A 23,103-nucleotide genomic window follows, 5' to 3' on the forward strand; every position below is an offset into this window, starting at 1 on the left:
TTCTACTGAATATTGCATCCACTTTCAGGACCACAAAATGTGCTAGAATTTTCTATCCCAGTACATTAAATAGATGACATTAGTAATTTAGGTTATGTCTTGACTCGCTGGCAGATAAAATCATCAGGTTCTATACTAGAACATGAGAAGAGGGAGAGAAAGGGTAGGCCATTGTTCCTTTGCATAAACCTTCCTGGGTAAGGGTGATGGGAAGAGGATGGAGTTTGAGGAGAAAGTAATGGGGTATGGGGGAGGTGAGAATGATGGGAGTTAGTTTTTAGTGGTGGATGTCACATGTGTAGACCTGTGTATCTTAGATACCTCTGTTCATTGTGCATTTGAGTCTAATGTGCTTTCCCTTTTCATTCTCTCTCTCTCTCTCTTGAGCACAGACCTGCAGTGGAAAGCAGGGCACATGGCTGAGAGTCTGACCAATATGCCTCGACATTCACTCTACATTATCATCGGAGCACTCTGTGTAGCTTTTGTGCTCATGTTGATCATTCTCATCGTGGGAATCTGCCGAATCAGCCGCATTGAGTACCAGGGATCCTCACGGCCAGCTTATGAAGAGTTTTACAACTGCAGAAGTATTGATAGCGAGTTCAGCAGTGCAATCGCTTCAATCCGACATGCAAGGTCAGTATGAGTCGTGGGATCTCAGCAGGGCCAAGTTCCGGTACAAATACTGAAGACGTACCTTTCCTCTGCGCGCCGTAAACAATTAGAAGAATGTTATGGGAAGGGGTTAAATGGAAGAGTAGAGTTGTATTGAATTATAGAATGGGACTTGTTGGGATATAGTTACTTTTTATATTGGGCATATAAACAGGGCCGGCCGAAGACTTAACGCCACCTGGGGCGAAGTTTAAAATGCCGCCCCCCGCCGACGCCGGGGGGGCGGCATTATCTACCCCCCCGGTACTTACCCTTAAACAGTCCTGCGGCGAGTCTCCCTGTGCTGCCACGGTGCCGGCTTGTAATGCTGAGCGCCGGAAATTCGCGTCACTTCCGGCGCTCTGCATTACAAGCCGGCACCGAGACCGAACAGCAAAAGTGCAAAGTGCCGCCCCTTCTGAAGTGCCGCCTGGGGCAATTGCCCCAGTCGGCCCCATTGTAGGGCCGGCCCTGCATATAAAGGGTTATTACACAAGGTTTGTAAGCAAACATTATGGGGAAGGGGTTATAAAGTCATCATTATTGCCCAACTACAGTAACATTAGCAGTACTTTCATAGAAAAACTGTATATTAATGTTTCTGCTTTTTCCCCATGAAATGGGAAGTTTAAAAATGCTTATTTTTGCAGGTTCCCTAAAATATATCTTTTCTGTTATTTTGGTAATTGAAAGATACTTGGGTAAAAAAGTGAAAAAATAACTATTAGATCATCTCATTCTGGGCTGTCACTTACTGTATCGGTGTAAAGGCATCTCTGATACCTTATACAGGCTGAATTCACTAATGTCCTGCAGATCTGTCCCCAAAAGGATCATCTGATCATCATGATTCTGACCCGTATTTATGTGTCTGTGAAGGTAATAAATCCTGCAAGCATTCTCTTTGGTCTGAGACGTGGTGATTCTCACGTGCAGTCTGCGAATTCTCATGCAGAATTTTCATGTAGAATCTAAGACTCTGAGCCGTGAATTTAGAGTGAAAGCTCGGTGAATTTACAGCTGCGTGTGTCAGAAGTCAGCGGGGCAGGTTATCGCAGCTGGAGAAGAGATCGGCTGTGATGTCATTAAATACAGTAACACATGCAGAGTTCATTACTATGCCTCCAAACTATAATCTTCCAGAAATCACAGATTTAAGGGGCTTCGCAATACATGGATACATTGTGTTCCCACATATCTGCACTGATACTACTAAAAGAGCGAATATCCAGGCAACTCATCTGTGCCTCCCATCACCAAATGTTTGTTTTCCTCACCGCCATTTTTGTGCCATGAATTCTTTTTTTTGCTCAATTATGCAAAACAATTTCATATAACTGAATAATGGATCGTGATCACTACCGCGGCTTATTATTATTAATCAGACGTTTTGTGTTCTAGTTGGTTAGGAATGGGGAAAAACCAACGATGCAAGAATTTAATTCTATTTATATTAGGAATTAAGTATAGGATTACAATGTTCTTTACCTGAGCTACTCTGTCTACTTTGTTAAAGGGATGGGTCTCGCTACTAAAAAGTGTTAGATAGTCCATTAAATTGCCTGTAGTCATCCCATTATCTTTAGTCATTCGTTTTCATTTGATTTTGTCTTTTTTCCCCTCTTGTTTTAGGTTCGGAAAGAAATCGCGACCTGCTATGTATGATGCCACCCCAGTGGCTTATGAGGATTACAGCCCTGATGACAAGCCTCTTGTTACGCTGATCAAAACTAAGGATTTGTAGTTTGCCCCTTCCCCATGATTGTTTAGAGCTCAAAAAAAGAGGGGACGTCTTCTAGCAAAAGAATAAATTACTAACTAATTCTTTTTAAGAAAAACAAACAAAAAAACGGAATCAGAGGCGTATTTCCACATGGTGGAATTCATCCATTCCACATATTATTTGAGGCTCGCTTTCACCCAGCTGTGAAATAACACTTTTCCTGGTAGTGGTCACTGTAGGTAGTTAAGGAATTAACCCATTGGGTGAAATAAAAAGATTTATTAGCCATGTCACCATGTGCTATTAAGAGAACTGTACCCAATCTGTGTCTGTAGACTGTAGGAAGCTCGTATAACACATCGTTTATCCGTTAAAAAAAAAGCATATTAGATGCCTACAATGTTTGTGCTGTGAAGCAAGAAAATTCATGATTCTAACCAAAATTTTAATTAGTTTTTTTTGTTTTTTCATTGGTGCATGGTTTGCTAACAATATTCCTGTACTGTTTTCTAGAAAGTGCTCTTGAATCGATGTTCCCGTACATACTTTTGTTGTGTTGGTAAAGCTGGCTCTTGTATAAATGATAGGAAGCAGATTAGTACTAGGCCGGGCTATCATTTTTCTCAAAAATAGCAAGGTTTTTTCTATATTGTGAGTAAGCAACGCTTCTTTTTAGACATTGCTGATTCCCGAAGAATGTATCTGCCCATTAGCTTGTGTGTTTGCATTGTGCTGTACACCTATTTATGTGATAGCTAATTTTGTTCCTTTATTCTAGACTTTTTAAGCATTGTTCTACTTGGAACCTCCAAATATTCTAAATAAATGTTATCAAACTGGCTTGTGGTTGACACTTTCTTTGCTTGCGGGGTCTGGGTGGAAGAGCAGGACTGGGATCTCAGATCTTCAGCCCATATAGACCATGGAGGACTGTGCAGTACCCAGCATCATACTGTAAGAGACTGAGCACTGTAACAATGGTATACCCCAGTAAAGACTGGGGCAGCAGAGATGAGCACCCACTGGCGACAGGCCTAGGGAAGTGCCCAAAGAAGATGGGTACATGCCCAGCTCTTACTATTATAATCTGACCCTGGATGACTTACTCGGGTCTCTGTGCTTACAATCTGTTTTGTACTGAAGTGGCACTAGGTGGCTTCATAAGAACTGGCATTTCTTGGGTTTAATCGGATGCACTGAATCTTTAGTTTCTCTAACTGTCCATGTAACACGTTAAATCTCTCATAATCGTTTTGTGTTCACTCCAATGTGTCGTAAGTGTAACACAATACAATAGTCTGAATTGGGCACTGTATGCTGAGGCAGGAGTAGATGAGGTGTTGCGTTGGTGCCCATGTAACACAACATCACACCACTACCCATGTAACACGGCCTCACCCCACTGCCCATGTAACACAGCCTCACCCCACCGCTGCCCATGTAACACAGCGTTACGCCATTGCCCATGTAACACGGCATCACGCTATTGCCCATGTAATACGGCATCACGCTATTGCCCATGTAATACGGCATCACGCTATTCCCCATGTAATATGGCATCATGCTATTGCCCATGTAATACGGCATCATGCTATTGCCCATGTAACACAGGGGAAGTGAAATGTGGCAAAACGCACATTGTAATATTCTGGTGCTGGACAATTTAAAGTTGGTAAGTATATTTACAGAAGTCATTAATGTCAACTTTAAATGTCAGGAAGAGGCAGCATTCGGTGACATGAACCGATACGTCTCAGATCCATGAAGTAGATATTGATTTCTCATCACCATTTAAATAATATTAAAGCCAAAATAATGAATGAGGTCACCGAGAGAGGACGTATAAAGAGAGAGCAAAGAGACCGTAAACTTTGGGGAAGGTCAGCAAAGAAGGCAAGTGAATGTAGAGCAATCAGAGGACAGGAGGAAGAGATGGATGAATAGAGGGGTAGATGGATGGATAGTGGGGTAGATACATGAATAGAGATAGATAGATAAAGGGTAGATGCATGAATAGATGGGCGGATAGATGGATGGATAGAGGGGTAGGGTGAGGACCATGAGAGAGCTGCATTGTGTGTATAACAGTGGCTGAGAGTCTGAGCGGGGTTAGTAGAGTAAAATGTCCTTCGGATTTGGCATCCCGATGATCGGTCTGAGGAATGACTGGAATGTCTGCCGGGTAGTGAAAGGCCTGAGGATAGAAACCTGGGAGCAACCAATGCATCGGGGACGCTAAGAGGCGAAGAGCAGTGAGGATAAGGGACTGCTATATGCAAAATGGGGGGAAACGTGTTTTTTCCTTTAAGAACAGCTCGGATAAGAAAGCGTGTGACGGATAGGGAGAAAGTTCCTCCTTAGTTACTGTGCCAAATGAACCAAAGATCCAGGCGGACGGAGGAAGATATGATGCGACTCAATCACGTGCTTCAGGGGCCCGGCACCGCACCCAGGAGCCACTACCAGCCGCCCCTCCGCACCGCGGTCACTATTGAAACAAATAAACTGTTGCAGCTCTTGCTCAAGTCTTGATGTTTCTGTAATAGAGCCTAATGCTAGCTATAGACTGCTGTAAGTATACACTAGTGATGTCCGGATCATGAACGAATCGTTCATTTGATCCGGTTCTTTTTAGTGATCCGGATGAGTCGGTTCACTAGACTGAACGATTCGTTTGTAACGGTTCAGTCTGTGAATCATGCAGCTGTAACCTGATCCTAGAGCTGTGAGTCATCTGCAGAGCACTCAGACACAGACTCTGGGGTCAGGTTACAGCTCATTAATTCACACAGGAACGATGACTCTTAGAGTCAGAGAGTCGTTCGAAGAGTCGAATGATCCGAAGAGTCGAATGATCCGAAGAGTCGAATGATCCGAAGAGTCGAATGATCCGAAGAGTCGAATGATTCGAATCTTACAGGGATCCGGATCTTACAAGGATCCGAATCTTACAGAGATTCGAATCATTCAGAGAATATCACTGATACCATACTTTTATAAATAAATACATTAATAATGTTCACACTGCCCCCAGGATTTAGATTCCCCTGAGTTTGCCCCCCCTTTACCTATAACTGCACCTACAGTTAACTTTATTAAATTAATTAAATTAACCCTCAGTCATCAGCATAAAATTAACCCTTATACCCCATCAACCATAACTGCCCCTGAAATTAACCGTAAAGATCCCATTAACCATAACGGCCCCTGAAATTAACCCTAAAGACCCCATTAACCATAACGGCCCCAGAAATTAACCCTAAATACTCCATTAACCATAACTGCCCCTAAATTAATTGCATGTACTCCAGATAAATTACCTAATAAATTGGTATGGTTGATGGGGTCTTTAGTGTTAATTTGGGGGCAGTTATGCTTAATGGGGTGTTTAGGGATAATTTAGGGGCAGTTATGCTTAATGGGGTCTTTAGTGTTAATTTAGGGGCAGTTATGCTTAATGAGGTGTTTAGGGTTAATTTGGGGGCAGTTATGCTTAATGGGTCTTTAGTGTTAATTTAGGGGCAGTTATGCTTAATGAGGTGTTTAGGGTTAATTTGGGGGTAGTTATGCTTAATGGGGTCTTTAGTGTTAATTTAGGGGCAGTTATGCTTAATGAGGTGTTTAGGGTTAATTTGGGGGCAGTTATGCTTAATGGGGTCTTTAGTGTTAATTTAGGGGCATTTATGCTTAATGAGGTGTTTAGGGTTAATTTGGGGGCAGTTATGGTTAATGGGGTGTTAAGGGTTAATTTTAGGGGCAGTCATGGTTGATGGGGTGTTAAGGGTTAATTTTAGGGGCAGACATGGTTGATGGGGTGTTTAGGGTTAATTTAATGGTGAGGGTTAATTTAATTAATTTAATAAAGTTAACTTAAGGTGCAGTTGCAGGTAAAGGGGAATGTAAATCCTGGGGGCAGTGATTATTAATGTATTATTTATAACAGTATGGTGACATTCTCTGAATGATTAGAATGCCAATGAAGGCAGAGAGTCGTTCAATGATCCGGATCTTACAATGATCCGGATCTTACAGTGATCCGGATCTTACAGTGATCCGGATCTTACAGTGATCCGGATCACTGTAAGATTCGGATCCCTGTAAGATCCGAATCTTTGAACGACTCTCTGCCTTCATTGACATCACTGGAGGCAGGGGGGAGGATTCATAATGAAAGGGGCGGGGCCAATCGTTAGTGTGCCTGCACGGAGTTACTGGAAAACAGTAACTCCGTGCAGACACACTGAGTGATCCGAAGATCCGGATCATGAATCGGATCATTTCAGTGAACGAATCGAAATGATCCGATTCACTTTAATGATCCGAACTTCCCATCACTAGTGTACACAGCGCGTGACAAACGCGCGCTCACCAGCCTCTGCGAAAACTACAGCATTGTTCACTCCAGGCAATGCGATCAAACGCGCCTGGGCTGGGCGGAGTCGTTATGCTAAAATATCAGAATCCGCCCCCCTCATGCATCTTGTGGGATCGCCTTTAGTGGGCGTGGTTCAAAACTAATGCAGTGGCTTATGTTAGGTTTAGCTTCCGCAGTCTCTGGTTGGGGCGAGGACTACAGAGGGGCAGGGAAATAGAGTGTAGGCGTGTCATGGGCGGGGTTTTTGCCACCGCTGGGAGGAGAGAGCGTCTGGTTTAAGGGGTGGGCTAGAGGGGGCTGGAAGATATTCGCGAAGCGCTGGCTTTGGGGTGACTCGGCCCGGAGAAGCTTTGGGATACCCCGCGGGGCGCACGGAGGGAGATGTGGCAGCCGGCCAGCGAGAGGCTGCAGGTGAGGCGGGGAGCACAGGGGGCTGATGGCAATCACTGCCTGACAAGAGGTGGTAGGAGAGCGGAGTGACACGGGGCGGAGGCAGCGCTCAGGGGACCAGAGAGAGGGATTCCAACAGTGCTGAGGGAACAGCGTTCACTGGATGGACGGTGCTACCCATAGACTGCCAGGGAGTGCAGTGAGTGCGGGCTCTGGGCTGCCAGGGAGTGCGGGCTCTGGGCTGCCGGTGAGCCCGGTGAGTGTGGGCTGCCGGTGAGCCCGGTGAGTGTGGGCTGCCGGTGAGCCCGGTGAGTGTGGGCTCTGGGCTGCCGGTGAGTGTGGGCTCTGGGCTGCCGGTGAGCCCGGTGAGTGTGGGCTCTGGGCTGCCGGTGAGTGTGGGCTCTGGGCTGCCTGTGAGCCCGGTAAGTGTGGGCTCTGGGCTGCCTGTGAGCCCGGTGAGTGTGGGCTCTGGGCTGCCTGTGAGCCCGGTGAGTGTGGGCTCTGGGCTGCCTGTGAGCCTGGTGAGTGTGGGCTCTGGGCTGCCTGTGAGCCTGGTGAGTGTGGGCTCTGGGCTGCCTGTGAGCCCGGTGAGTGTGGGCTCTGGGCTGCCTGTGAGCCCGGTGAGTGTGGGCTGCCTGTGAGCCCGGTGAGTGTGGGCTGCCTGTGAGCCCGGTGAGTGTGGGCTCTGGGCTGCCGGTGAGCCCGGTGAGTGTGGGCTCTGGGCTCCCGGTGAGTGTGGGCTCTTGGCTTCCAGTGAGCCCGGTGAGTGCTGGCTGTGGGCTGCAAGTGACAGCAGGATGGTCAGTGAGTGTGGCCTGAGGGTTGGTGCAGGAGGCCGGTGAGTGGATGCCCAAGTCTGTATGGTGTTGTACAGGAGCACTTGGAGTGCTTCGTACAAATTAGCAGTGGGAGAGAGGCTTACTGTTGAGGGCCAGCTCCAGTGGCAGAGAGGGCTTTGTGAGTGACTGATGTGGAGTGCAGCCTGGCGCTGTGGCAGGTAGTGCATGCTCCAGAAGCCGTGCAGTCGGTGCTCCGGGCCGCTTGCATGCTGTAGCTGTGTGGCTCGCTGTGATTTACAGATTCCTTCTCTGTGCTTTGAGTTCACGTTACTATAGAGCGGTGCTTGCCGTATGTTCTTGTCCGGCGCGGTCACCTCCAGCACTGCCCCCCGTATTTCGCTTGTTATATGGGAAGTATTACAGGCCTCGGGGACTCGGTTATATAATGGGTAAACGTATAGACTACAGTCTTATTGGGAACGCAGACATATAACGGGATAAAAGAACGAACCAGCTGAATATTAATAAAATGCATGATTCACCACAAGATGCATAGACCGTCCCGACATCACGGCATGGAGATATAAATTCTATAATGTCTTTGACCGGAGCGCTCCGTGTAACATTTCAAAAGATTTGTCCAGTTATGCTGCAAACTCCCCAAAAGATGAAACCGGATCCTAACAAAGGCCTGTCTGGGTGGGCCTGATGGTTCTACGTTATTAATGGAAACCCTTACAGACGCCTGGAAAGAAGCAGAAAGTTGATCTTGTTGTATATTCAAGTCTGACGTTGTTTGGATAAAATTCCGTGTGTTTTAAGCAATCCAAAGAATGCAGGAACGGTTAGGAACTGTGCAAGTGTGTGTGGTCAGACGCCATGTAAAGCCGTTATTAATGCTATGGCACCTTTTGACTAGGAAGGCGTCTGGAGAACTGACCGGCCATTGTATCCTTAACAAAACACTCATCCATTCACCCAGTAAAAGCAGCTTGGCTGGAGAAAGTTCAGTTCCAGATGTTGCTGAGTCTTTGGGAACGATGGATGTGGTGCTGAGGGTTTGAGATTCACTTGGAAGGAGAAGAGAAGGTGCAGCTCGGCAGAGGACTGCTTGTTGCTGACGTTCTTTAAGCTAGAAGCAGGACGTTTAAGAAGTTTATCAGCTTGCAACCAAATGATTACTTTTCCTTTTGGCCAAAACATTTAATCTTTACATCAGGACTTGCAACTTTTTAACTTCTTCCGAACCAATCAAAGGATCCTCTTAAACCCTTTAAGCACCAGGAACATACCATCAAGTGCTCATAACGTGGAATTAACATACTACTTATTTAGCTTAATCAGGGACCAGCCGAGGTGCTCCTAGAAGATAGAGGAGGACATTCCACGCCAGCACAGAGGAAGCAAATTGTTCAGACTGAAAGGGTAATGATTTAGTAAGAGGTTTCTGCTGCCCCGTAAAGGACTGCTTATCAGAGAGACATTAATATGCTTGACCAATTCACAACTGGTTGAGCCAGAGCAGGGACCAGTAGTCTGGAAAGCCTGGGCTATATAGTCGTGCCTGTGTGTACATTTTTCTATCCTCGACTGTTGACCTTCTTTGCACTGAATGCCACATTATGTTATGGCCGATATTGCAACACTCTACTTCGTTCTGCTGAAGGATGTCATGAATGATATGTATTGAGAAGGTCTCGGGAGGGCTGGAGGCTTCATGCCCTGTTTAACTGGAGCCTCTGACTCCTTCTCTTCTGCTGGAAAATCTTCTCCAGATGGCGGCCGGCCGGACGTCCTGCCAGATGAATTTACACAATCCAGCCGACGGATTTAAAGATTCTTGGGACTTGCCAAAAAAAGCCTTCATCGTAAAGCACTGGGGAGCTGAAATAAAACATCTTACGAAGCAAAGCCCAAGTAATAGTGCAAGTGGTTTTAACTGTAACGTTGAGACTCGTATCCTGGACCACATGTGCTACCGTACAGCTTGAGAACGGATTTCAGGAAAACTGCACAAAATCTGTACATCCACACATTTATTTGCACAATATCACCAACAAGCTTTCTCTAAATGCAGCCTCGCACCCCTCTGGGGCTCTATTGCGAAACGGGAAGCACGGAGAGGGTGGTGGGATTCAGCAGTGGGTCAGCTTGACATATATATATATATATATATATATATATATATATATATATATATTATTGCTCAATCAAAAGTACACCCAGATCGCACAGTGTGCAGAAATCCGTGCACTCGTCTGCTATTTGTTTTAACCCTGTGTGCGCTGTTCTGGAGCTCTGTGCTCTTGATGGCTGGCTGAACTGGCCTTTGGTTAAGCAGTACATTTACTCCTCGCCCACCAATGCAGTATTTTACTGGATTAACCTGCTTCTGAAATTGCCAGAGAAAAGTGATAGGTTTACATTTGCCGCACTCGCCCTCTCCTGCCAGTATACTTGCCTCCAATATAAGCGAACATTTTACCATAATGTTTTAGGGTCACTGGTTAGCAAGGTGTAACATATGTGCACATATGCTCAACATATTTGGAATAGTTTAACATTGTTAATGCAGGAATAAAGCATGGTTGTCATTGTGCTAGGGTCACATTGAGCTGTGTAAGGATAAGGGATGATTACATTTTAACCAGTGTTTGGAAATTAATTTTAATTAAAATGTTTATTTTAATCATTACACAATGTAGGATTTGCTAAATTGACCGGTCCTCTTTAAGTTTCTTCCACAGCTGGGGGACTCCGCTGAGCTGCTCTATTCTATAAACTGTTGTAAATAGACTTAAATTCATTGCACAACTACGTGACCACATAATTCCGACGTTCTCCAGATGTGACCTGTTTTCCCATCCATTCAGTCTCCATGAACCCTCCTCCTTTTAAATTTGGCAGATCTATTAGTTTATTTAACTGGAATGTTTAAAAAGCGAGTCGGACAACAAGCTTCCCTTTTAAATGATTCACAGAACACGGCTGAAACTTTTTGTTCTGTAGCGTAGTAGAATTTCATTGTTATTTCTTAACCACATTCTGACCCAGTCTTTAGTTCAGGATGACTTCTCACCACAAACATTCTATCTCTAAAAAGAGTTCTTTTATTGGTTTTCTTCTGACCCAACTGGTGCAGATGGTGTGACAGAGGGCAGGGCTGGCAAGAGCAGAGAGAAGGCATTTGCCCCATAGGTTCCTCTGTTTTATAGGATTTGGACTGCCTGCTTTATTATTTCCGCGTTGGACAGAGGAACTCTAGACTAGTAGCAAGGCTTCATTTCCACAAAGATTGGATCGTTTTTTGTTATCTGCTATGCATGTACTATGTACAGTATCAGGGTTGCAAGCGATTACACTGCGAAACTAACTCTGCTTACTGGCCACTAGCTGCACAATGTACCATCGTCAGCTCCTGCCGGTACCAGCTTATTAGACCAGATCATTTTAGCTAATTCCATGAGAGTGTATCCCATCCGTATTTATTTAAAGACCTTTGTCAATATGTAACCTGAAAAACTAATATTAGAACCTACACATCTTTGAACATTAATGTAAATAATGAACATTATTGTGTAGGACTCTTCAGAGCTAAGCCACCCCCTTAAATGGACTGTGTAACGGGCTAGTATGTTGGGGCATACCACAAATCTGAGCCTAACCACTTGTGAAAATCGTTGTTGAGCACATGGACTGATACCTGGCGCTATCTGATGGGTAGATCTGTGAATAATCCCTGTCTGGATATTTTTTGGGGGGGTGGTTTTGTTTTGGGGAAATGAGGCTCTCCTTATAACCCTGCCATCTAATGGCAAATATCACTTTGGTTCATATTAGCAACTTTGTGCCAGCAGATTTCCTTCTTAATTACACTAAAAGTAACAATACTTGGATACCTACTTCTAAGTGACCAGTTTGACCCACCACAGATGGAAGGTCAAACGCTTGTCAAAACAAGGTTGTGAATTCCAGTTTGTTTTCATGGGATACATTCTTGCCTGTTCCATGTACATAATGCATTCCTTTACATTTAGGATTTAGGTGCGATGAGAGGCCTCTGTTGTTGACTTAGAAAGTAGCCTTGGTGCATAAAAACACATTACTCAATAGACCATGAAAACAAACTACTTTTTTTGTAAAACTAGATCAAGTACCAATGAGATGCAAAGGGAGGCCGGCTCAATATCAAATATTTACCTGGAGCTAATAAAAAAACAAAACCATCAATCTAGAGTTCAGTGGGACCTTTGAGCTTCTAAGAGAAGATGAAAAAGTAAAGAGATTCATGGAATGAGGGTAGGAGAGGAGATGTAACCGATATTACTTCTGCACCACTCTGAGACTAGGATGTCCACCACCCAGGCATTCTTGCATCTGAGGGTAACACTTTTTTATCTTCTTTACGGCTTTATTGGCTCCATTTGTATGCCCATTAACAATATCAAAAGGGACTGTTTGAATAATGTAAGGTTTTCACCCACAAAATGAACTTCTAGTCAAAGTTGATCCCACAGGCACAAGCTGTTCATTTGTATTCTGTACAGATACCTGGCTGCCTTCCCAGGAGGAACAACGTTATTTTTTGACTCTTTATATACGTTCTGATCTTCATTGTCTATATGCGAATTCTAGACTTTTCACAATGTCTTCTTAAAATCTGTAGTAGCTAAGCTTTGCTAGCAGTTGTCACAATGACAGATGATCCTGAAGTCAATCTTTCCAAATCCTACATTTTACAGTCTAGATTCTTAATAAGCCTACGCAATGGTGCTCATCGTATTGTGTATATATATTAGAAGCCTATGTCTGCATATCCAGTTTACACTTAAACCTTCAATAGTTTAATGTGTATATCCAGACATCAATATAAGAGACAAATAACATATTGTTTACTGACAGTAAAAATGAGAAATAAGGTCAACCGAGAAGCCCCCATGTGAGATCCACCTGATGTTTCTCTAAAATAAAATGCCTTTTATTGAGGCAAGATCCTGCTTTTTTTTGTGTGGGTTTGGTTTGCCCCCCACCCCTCCAATTCCTGGTGTTTCATTTGTTGTTTGTGATGAGCAATATGGTTTAATTGTTATTTTGGTCTTATTTCTAAAATGTTGTAAGCTCCGTTAGTAATCTTTGGCTTCATATGAGACTTGGCCATAAAGTAAGGCATTTCCTGTTTTTCCACAAGCTGCTTGAAACGCTCATGATTGTTTATTTATATTAACTACACAGTTCCCTACTGCATGGGGGAATGACAAAGGCCATTTGGCTGTCCATAAGTGGAAGACGATCAAGAAGAAGGCGAAGAAACACCTTTGTTTTCGGTTGAAGTGTAGTGAAAGAGTTCAGGTAAAGGAAGAAGTGACTCCAGACATTTATATGACTACCAGGAGTAAGGACTTCATGGAGGCAGAGGCTGGAAGTAAGCCATTGTTTACCGGAACTTGTCCTTGATGCCTTTTCTCACTTATGGGTCTGGTGACCTCTTGCGTTTCCACCTATGGAGAGTTATCAAATGAGACAGGTTTCTGTTTACTTTGAAATCTGGTTGTATATAAAGACCTCTGGCGTGTGGGGTTGCCTTTTACTTATGTGTTGACAATGATGTATTTGGTGTTTGTGGAAGTCAAGCTCTGTAATAAGAACGCGGTAACATAAATGTACATATGTGCTGATTGAGATAAAACACAGGGACTTCTGGCTTTAGATCTATCGTGTGGCTGTGAAGTAAATTTACACTATTCCTCTATTTTTATTAATGCTTTTGGTAGTTGGCATGACCTACCCAGATTAATAAACTTTGGCAACTATTTTTATTACCTTTTTAGGTATAGTAACCATACGCTTATGGACTAGGCATATGGGGTGGCAGGTTCAGGGGATGGCAGTACTTGGGTCAATCGGTCTTCTAGTTGCACCACTGCTCAATGGGGCAAAGTTCAGAGATCTCCCTTAGAAACGTCCCGTTTCCAACATCACGTCTGTTTCTAGCCCGTGGAACATTTGCGGTATCTTTTTCCCCATCCATATGTGTTTTTGGAGTCCCGTGGTATATTGTCATTTCCTGGCACTTAGCGCAGAGTAGACGCCATTGACGAAGAAACCCTCATTAAATATACCGCTGGATAACCTTGGGAAAACATTTCTCCATTTCCTTTTAAATTTGGGGTTACAGACTATGTGTGTCTTGCTTTGCAGTCAGTGCATTTTTAAGGAGTGGCGTCATCTGCTTTTACTGCCACACATAAAGCTGACATCCTTGGCCTCATCAGAGCACCGGTTTATTAAGAATATTCCATATTTTCCTGTATAATGAGCTCTGCATTAGGCATTCGAGAAGATTCATGGGGGCTTGTATAACACGAGTTGTTTTTTCTCCCCCTGTAACTGTTTTTATTGGCCCAATATACAAAAAAAACTATCCATAATGAGCTTTCCATTTCTAATAAAATTTGAATCCCCTTAACCGTAATTAGACCAACTTTATAATGTGATAATCGCCTTGGGGTGTAGGAAAGATTGTTAAATTAGACATCTCTTATTTATTAGGTGATATTTTACCTGTTGGAAGGCACAAGATTAGTGTTTACTATGGTTTTTGTAATGTTATTATAGTTCTGCCTGCCAAAGAAACTACATTTCATTTTAATATAGTCTTCTGCTTTGTTTAAAAAAAACAAAAAACAATGGATACATATATTTTTATAGGTTGTCTTAATACAAATTTATGTATTTAATGAGAAACTTTAAAATCTGTAGCGCATGGGGTATTACGTGGTGGGTAAATTATTAACTGTCTATGGGATGCTAGCCTTAACAAGAAGGGATGCCATGATCTCATTAGGAATATATGAGGACTTTTCCAATATTTAAAGGCAAGGGATATTGAAAAAGCTTGTACGAACATCAAAAAAAATGAAAAGGGATTTGTAAAATGTGCCCTGAACATGATGATTTTCTCAGGTCTCTTTGAATTGCTACCAGATGACATTAACCTACAGAATGTGTGCGTTGATTAGGCAGGTTCCAATGTGCTCTTACATTCTGTTGGATTAATATATATATATATCCTGCCAAGTTCTTAGAACCCAGACACTCAGCGTGGAAGCTGAAGTTTCCAAATGTCTGGAGGACATGTGCTTGATAGACCCCATCTCTATTTCTTCTCAACGTGTGTCTCCTAAGATCAGGGCTTCTTAATTTGTAGAATTCAGTTAAAAGAAGACTGCGTTATACATTAGCACCCACGTATTAAAGTAATAGAGCGCTTGACAGCGTATAAGAACAATTTGGCCCATCTAGTCTGCCTGTTTTTTCATAATCAGTCTCTAGTCTCGTGAAAGCAAAACTTCCTTACGTTTCATGTAAGCCTACAACACCCTGGTTTTAGATTATGACCTCTTGTTCTAACATTTCTCCTCCTTTTAAAATAAACATCCCTCCTGTATTTAGTAAAATGCCTTTTTATGTATTTAAATGTTTCTATCACATCTCCCCTCTCTTCTGTCCTCCAAGCTTGAGATCTTAGGCTTTCCTGGTTAGCTTCTCCCTTTATCTGCAGCCCTTGAGGTAGACACAGATGTGTCGGTTTGTAACCATATCACGCGGGGAAGGAACTGCTTTAAATCTCTTGGCAAAATGATTTTATTTGCAGGGCTCTGTGGGGGTAGGGGTATCTTTTGTATTCACTGAAAAGTTTATTTGCCCTTTAACCTACAGCTGTTTCTTTTCAAATATTCCTGTCACTCTTATATAGGACCTGTGTTAGCTGTGGATAGCAAAGATCTACCAAAAAATGTTAAATGTTTTATTGGACAATCCAAAATGTAACACTTTAACCCCAAATCAGTGCATGTTTATACAAATCATGTATCTTAAATTCACGGGCTTTTTTTCTCCTTTGGTTGCTATTTATGAGCTCATCTAAAATACGTTTTTAAGTAATTCAACATTATCTCGGCTATATTGCCCCCATTGTTCTAGGTTCTCTTGTGCTAGCCTCTCTATGTCGAATTCTTACACTGCTATGTATAACCTCTTTGTACAACGTGGTGCTACACAATTAAAATGTCGTCTTAGAAAACAGTATGTATATGCCTTCTATTGAAAATCATAATTTATTGGTTCAGATAGTTTCATTCTAATATATATATTTATTTTTTTTCCCCCTTCTTAGCACTTCCAGACAATGATTAAATCCAAGCTGAACGTGTTAACCCTCCGCAAAGAGCCTCACACAACTGTGATCTTCCATGAGCCAGAGGCCATTGAGCTTTGTACCACAACTCCACTTGTGAAGACCCAGCTGCATGCTGGATGCAAGGTACTGAACCATGGTGATCGTCGCAAATGAAACGCTGTTCAAAATGCCTGGTCTGGCTTCTGACTGAAGTATTACACCATCTCTGCTGCCTGGTTGCTTTAGCCAGAAAGGGGCAACGTTTACTAAGTCTGCAAAGATACATCCCCGATGATATTTCTATATTCTTAAAAATGGCAAATGTCATGATGCAAAGGCAGAAATCATTTACAGAGGGTATTTATACAGTACATTTACTCTGACACCTATTCTCCATGTCAGCTGATCGCTTGCGTGTGTATGTGAACTGCGTGGCTGAGAGTGGTGTATGCGCGTTACAATTTTTTTTCAATGGTTGCATATTGCTGTCACATTGTGAATGGCTCCATCAATGTATTTTATTTTACATCATAAAAGTTTAATATTGGGAACAACTATATTTCTGTGTAACTCACTCTATGTATTCTATAGTTCTGAGAAAAACTGAACTAATATGCAAATCAGCCATGCTAATATACATATAATAGAATAGAATATAATTGTGGTGGTCTGGCAAAGTAGTTCTTAAGGACCAGGAAAAGTATTTTGGTGGACGTTTCAAACTTTAATGTAACTCTAGATTTTTAGTATGTGTGTCATCTGTTTGAGAATATTGGGTGCATTAGTTTGACTACCGTCAGTCAGTACAATGAAACACACAATCTACCTTCAGTGTGGTTAAGAGCAAATATTGGTTGTGTGAGGGTATGGCAGTAGGGTGAGAGTAGCCAGAGTTTAATGTTGCCTTACTTTTGGCTGGAGGTGGTCAGTGAAAGTGTGTGTCAGTGGGTTGAGAGTGGTCAGCGTGTTTAAGTTTGTATAAGATTGTCTATGGGGGGTCGTCGGGCTATTTGTTCAAAATGGTTCCTCTGTCGTTTGTAAACTCAAGGAGGGAATTCTCCCCTGTAAAAAGATACTGACTTTCAGGTATGATATACACTTTATTACCCCTGTATTAGGGGGGCTTTATAAGATCTACTGATGCAGTCCACCCTCTTGAAGGTTTGACACATTGCGTCTTACTTAAATTAAACACAGCTACCGCAGATTGGAAAAAATACCCAAAATATATTCATTAACTTGTCCTGATTGGCAAACCACCCTATATGCCCTGGATTTTTAACTATTTTGGCATTTATAAGGAAAATATTACAAGATGCGCATCGCTTTTTTTTCCAGACCGCAGTTTTATCAAATAATGGCCACAGATTTTGAAACCGTTCCATAAAACTGTATGTTGCTGAAAATAAGACAACCGCAGGATTGCGCAAACTCGTGGATATTACCGGAGAGGCAGAACATTTCTGTAGTGAGTTTGGTTTCTTTGGGCTAACTGCAAACCAGTAGATTTGTACAGACAGTGAGCCATGGCTACCTCGGGCCTTATCTAAACCTATAAGAGGAAAGTTGTAATCGTAGACGTATTTGTAGCCCCACCACGCACACAAACATTCGCAGACTAGAGGATGGATCCTATTGGCATTAATACATTTATCTCTGCTTCTTGAATTCCAGTATCCAAATAGACTACAACATGTAATATGAGTTGGTAAAAAAAAAAAATGGGAGAATTACCTCCTCGGGTTTACAAACAGAGGGACCACTGACCACCCACAGCCATACTGATGCAAACTCGGTTCTAAAGTTTATCTGACGTATAAGAAGATCTACAGATACTGTTTGGAAGATGTTAATCAGCGATTCAGGGATTTAACTCGCCAGATAGCAGATAATTCCACGTATAAAGTACAGGTAGGGGCAGATAGCATAGAACATAGAATCTAACAGCGGAGTAGAACCATTTGGCCATCTTGTCTGCCCATTTTTCCTGTTATAGTCTTAGATTCCGGATATCTTTTTGTTTATCGTATGCGTGTTTAAATTCTATCACTGTATTAGCCTCTACAAACCTCTGCTGGAGCCTGTTCCATTTAATATCACATCTAATGACCGTCTGTAGCCAGACCAGACAAAATAAAGAAGTAGGGCTGCACTTTGAATATGGAATAAACAGACCACACTGGCCAATTATTTCTCATCTACTCTGGAGTTTTGTGTAGGAGTTTGAAAACTTGGTTATGAACCAGTCTGTGAGTCACGGCAACATTTTTTTTCTTTTTTTTTTCTGGCTTTGCCTTGGTGTGAGAGGGCCGTTTATCACAGAGAATAGGAAAACCGAAGCCATGTCCAGCCTCTGCTTACTACAGTTCCACCACGTCAATGTCCACTTCATCAGAGGAACATGTTTGTAATTAATCCTAAAAGCAAAGGTGTTAATGAAGCTGCAGTGCTAACGGCCGGCTGTGAGTTTGTGTCTGGACTGGGGAATGCAGAATCGAGTCGAATATTTTGGCTCCCTGCGAGTACCCGCCAGATGTTTTCATTTTTCTTGTGTAAAGCGTTTGTGGTATCTTCTAGAAAGCCAGAATATTGCCACATTTTAACAGCTTGTCAGAGCATGTCTGGCTTCCTCCTGTCTGTCTTTAGTAAGGTAAACCTAGCAGAGTTAAAAGGACGCTGAAGTCACCATGTGCGCGTTAATGTTCTTCTAAATTATAGTTTTCTCCCCTTTGCAAATGCATGAGGGATTCGTCACAAACACTCCTGCCCTGCCGCGTGTATATGCCCCTTTGCCTGCCCTCCAGCTCCTGGGCTAATAGGAGATGTATTGCGCATGCGCTCCTGCCCTATAGCCCTACGCTTCAGCTCTAGTGCTGGATCATCCAAGAGTTCCAGGGATGTAAGTAGACCCCGTGTCCACATGTGTAGAAAGGGCAACCAAAAGTGGAGCGAAAAATTGGACTAGGATGTGGTAGGGGAGCCAGTTTGGGTGCTCTGCAGATCTGGAGCTACAGCTTCTCCTAAATGTGTACATTTTTCTTCCTATGGATAACAACTGCATAATAAAGTACGTACAAGATACTTTTATTATGCATTCTTTGTTTGCGCCAAGTCTTATGTTTATTTAAGTACAGAGGACCTCAGGAGAAAAGGCATCTGACGGTCTAGCATTTACTACATTACTATGTATTTTACCCCCAAAGTGCCAAGCAACAGCTATGAAAGTAAACAAAATATCATGCATGAAATAATTGCTGATGAAAATAATCCATGCCACTCTGGCCAAGCATTAGTTAAAGCTCACCTCGAACATGCAGAACAATGTTTGGCTCTAATTCACAAAAATAGAAATTATACAGTTGGAAAGGGTACAGAGAAGGGATGCAGAATTAATGTTGATCATAAAGTCAAAGGTTTATTTACTCTGGAAAGTAGGCGTTTAATTGGAGATTCCATTAATATATAGGGAGATGAACTGAAATACCAAAAAGAACAGCAGTTACTCTTAAGATTATTTACAGCACCCTGGAATGCAGAAACAGCACCCTGTCCAGGGCCCGGGCCCATAGTCTGTATCGAGGAGGCTGGCGTTCGGGCATCCGTGAGATTTATGCCTCCAGTAGCCAGGGTCTGGTCTTTGGTTTTGTATTGGTATGCCTCTGGTAGCCAGGGTCTGGTCCTTGGCTTTGTATTGGTATGCCTCTGGTAGCCAGGGTCTGGTCCTTGGCTTTGTATTGGTATGCCTCTGGTAGCCAGGGTCTGGTCCTTGGCTTTGTATTGGTATGCCTCTGGTAGCCAGGGTCTGGTTTTTGGCTTTGTAGTGGTATGCCTCTGGTAGCCAGGGTCTGGTTCTTGGCTTTGTAGTGGTATGCCTCTGGTAGCCAGGGTCTGGTTCTTGGCTTTGTAGTGGTATGCCTCTGGTAGCCAGGGTCTGGTTCTTGGCTTTGTAGGGTATGCCTTGTGTCTACTCAGTGCTACACTGTAATAAGCCCTTCATGTAAAATGTTAAACAGCATATAGTTTCTAACCCCTTGGAGCACCAGTTGTGTATGTGGCACATAGTTGTCAAAGTGGGCTTTAGATGTTTACTACATACAGCTTTCTTATATCTCCCTGGCAGAAGTCTTGCACGTTTATGTTAGAGACATAAGACTTCTGTTATAGACGGACCCCCCGGATTTATTCTTCACTCCTGAAGCTTAGTCTAGAGAAGAGAGAATGCTGCTGATAGGTTAGTGAGCCTAATATGGCTGCCTGTTACCCTGGCAACTATTGTAAGTTTATAAAAACCGCAGTACATGCATGCTGTCAAGTGATGTACTGTGTGATCAGCTGGCCAGCATGCATTGGGGAACAAAGTCTGATCACTGCTAAAAAGGGATCAGTAATTAAGATGTCAAAGATGCCCCACCTGCCAGTTTAAAAACAAAACAACCCACCCCCTGTATAAAAAGACGTACACACTAACGTGCTTATGTATTTTCTACATTATTGTAAATGTTATATTTTTACATTTTTATTTTTTACAAAAAAAGTGAAGGAAGACGTGTTTGTGGACTACAGTTCCCATCGACTTTGACTACAATGAGTGCCTTGGGAGAGGCTGTTTCATCACTACAGTTTATTGATCTGTTCTTTCTTTGTGTATATAGATGTGTGGGTATTTTTTATTGAATAATGCCCAATCTAAAATGCTTGAGGTTTTCATAGTGATGGAAGCCAAAAAATGGCTCGGGGAACTCAATTTTCTCAGAGGAAAAGTCCTAGGTCCAGTATGTGATGGTTTTTTAGCAGACATGTGTCCACGTACAGCGATTCACAGTGCTTTGAAGGGAGACTGCTCCAAAATTAAAAAGCTGCGTCTGATGGGACTGTTTATTGAGGATCCTTGTGTTCTTGCAGTTGGTAGAATGTCTGAGACAACTTAGTTTACTTTGGCCAAAAGCACAAATATGTCACTGGGAGCTGGTGGAAGGTAGCAATCCAAGATTGAGACACAGCACATTGTGGCCATCGTGAAGCCAGCTGGTGGGATACAAACTAAATTGTTATAAGGCTAAGTCTTACCGGAATCCGCCTGCTATACCCTGGATGAGCACAGATTTTCCTCCCATACTGGGAACTAAAGAGCCATTCTGATGCAAAGTGGTAAAAGTAAAGCAATCAGCAGGAACATATGTTTGGTTGCTATGGTGACTGCATCACTTTTGCTACTTTGAACTGGATTCATCCTTTTAAAAATAAGCACCAATGCAATTTTCCAATAGAGATTTCGGTATGAAGCTTAAAAAAATGTTACATAACCCTAGCAACCAGAGGAATATCCCACAGATTGGACCATTTTGTTGGTTGCTATGGTGATAAATTACTCTTTACCAGAATAAATATGCACCACTGCATTTTCTTAGAATTCGTGTGACATTTTTAACATGGCCTTTGCTTTTATGCAAATTAAATATTCACTAAAGTGGGTGTTTGCAAGAGAGAGTTTGGATGTAACTTACCTGCTTCGTTATACATTCTGAAATGCTCAGGGAGCTTCTCCAGAAAGGAGTGCAGGGCTGGCCCTGCATAGTGAATAGTTAATAGGGAGATCTTGCTAGGAATAGTTTAAGGCTATAGTGCATTTAGATGCAGGTTTGTCAGTCGGAAGAAAGTAATTACATCAAAAAACAGACTCTTAATATTTTGCCTTTTCTCTTAAGAAAATTACCAACAGGGTTTTTTTTTTTATGCAAACTGTCTGTATAATGTTTATTCATTTTCTTGTTATGCTTGATATTACTATTCCCATTTAAGTTCTTGAGTTTTTGTCATGTTTGTCTCTTAGGTGACCTATCTGGGTAAAGTGTCTACCAAAGGACTTCAGTTTTCATCTGGATGCACAGAACAGCCAGTGATCGAGTTATGGAAGAATCATACATTGGCCCACGAAGAGGTGTTCCCCTCAAATGCCATTCTCGAAATCCGCCCCTTCCAAGTACGACTCCACCACCAAGATGTCAAGGGTGAAGCAACCGTCCACATGGACACATTCCAGGTGGCCAGGATAGCCTACTGCACCGCCGATCACAACGTAAGCCCTAACATTTTTGCCTGGATATACAGGGAAATTAATGACGACCTGAGTTTCCAGCTGGAGTGTCATGCGGTTGAATGCGAGAGCAAGATCGAAGCCAAGAAACTGGCTCATGCCATGATGGTCGCTTTTAAGAAGACCTTTCACAGCATGAAGAGTGATGGTCGAATCCACAAGGACAGTTCCTCCGAGGATATGTCCCAAGGATTTGAGTCTGATGATGGTTGAACTCTCACTCCCTATTCCCGAGTAAGGCGTCGGCAGTCTGGAGCAGCAGCAGCTGGTGAAGGGTCCATAACAGGGAAGGGACTTAAGAACATCAGCTGGTCCGCTTTTCACAGAGAAATGCAACATCTATAGAGATGCATCCTCAAAGTGTCTGTTACAATGCTGCTTTCCCAAAAAATGTGACAACGCTTCCCCCCTTTTTTCCCTTACCGTCTCCTACTGGAGCCTTGGTGGTTTCAAAGATTTGCACGATCTTGATACGATTCCAGTTGCCTTGGAAATCTTTTGAACCTCTGCGAAAACAAAGCGTGGATTGGGTTTAGTCCATCCAAACTATGAACGCCTTATTTTATTTTTTAACTGAAAATCATTCAAGTTCCATTTAAACATTTCAGAAGCTTATTTTATTTACACAATATAGATATATAAATATATACATAGCATACATAGCATATATTTTACCCATGCAACCACTTATATGCCTGGCCAAGCCTTTTAAAGTAATTATATTTTGCTGGCACTTAAGAATTTTGGTGGCTTGAGACCATTTGTTCTGATCCACATCGGGCTTCATCTATAAACTTTTAAAGTCACTTTTTTAACAATCCAATAAAGCAAGGAGTTGTGATCCAGCACTTTAGTGATAGCCACTCAGCCATGTGTTTGGTTGACGTAAAGGAGATGAAATAGGTA

At 42.7% G+C, this 23,103-nt stretch overlaps 2 protein-coding genes across 2 annotated transcripts in view; both read left to right on the plus strand.

The window, feature by feature from the left end:
- The window catches only part of LOC149288199 (delta and Notch-like epidermal growth factor-related receptor), a 61,794-nt gene extending 59,393 nt beyond the window's left edge, over nucleotides 1–2,401 (plus strand). The window contains exons 12-13 of the mRNA XM_089492081.1: nucleotides 393–639; nucleotides 2,290–2,401. Coding sequence (XP_089348207.1) covers nucleotides 393–639; nucleotides 2,290–2,401 — 359 coding nt within the window. The remainder of the gene's footprint in view (nucleotides 1–392; nucleotides 640–2,289) is intronic.
- A 4,735-nt stretch (nucleotides 2,402–7,136) lies between these two features.
- LOC149288200 (PTB-containing, cubilin and LRP1-interacting protein-like) lies at nucleotides 7,137–22,410 on the plus strand. Its single transcript, XM_089492075.1, has 3 exons — nucleotides 7,137–7,166; nucleotides 16,101–16,247; nucleotides 21,934–22,410. The coding sequence occupies exons 1-3, from the start codon at nucleotides 7,137–7,139 to the stop codon at nucleotides 22,408–22,410; spliced, it is 654 nt and encodes a 217-aa protein (XP_089348201.1).
- The last annotated feature ends 693 nt before the right edge of the window (nucleotides 22,411–23,103 follow it).

Source organism: Sceloporus occidentalis, unplaced genomic scaffold (assembly GCF_023333645.1).
Source record: "Sceloporus occidentalis isolate IW3139 unplaced genomic scaffold, rSceOcc1.0.p SCAF_53, whole genome shotgun sequence".
Lineage (NCBI taxonomy): Eukaryota > Metazoa > Chordata > Lepidosauria > Squamata > Phrynosomatidae > Sceloporus > Sceloporus occidentalis.

Bases quoted from the DNA above. Each gene is read 5' to 3' on its own strand.
- LOC149288200 (XM_089492075.1), top strand. From the start codon at position 7,137: ATGTGGCAGCCGGCCAGCGAGAGGCTGCAG. The intron at 7,167-16,100 runs GTGAGGCGGGGA...CCCCCTTCTTAG, and splicing joins CGGCCAGCGAGAGGCTGCAG to CACTTCCAGACAATGATTAA. The intron at 16,248-21,933 runs GTACTGAACCAT...TTTGTCTCTTAG, and splicing joins AGCTGCATGCTGGATGCAAG to GTGACCTATCTGGGTAAAGT.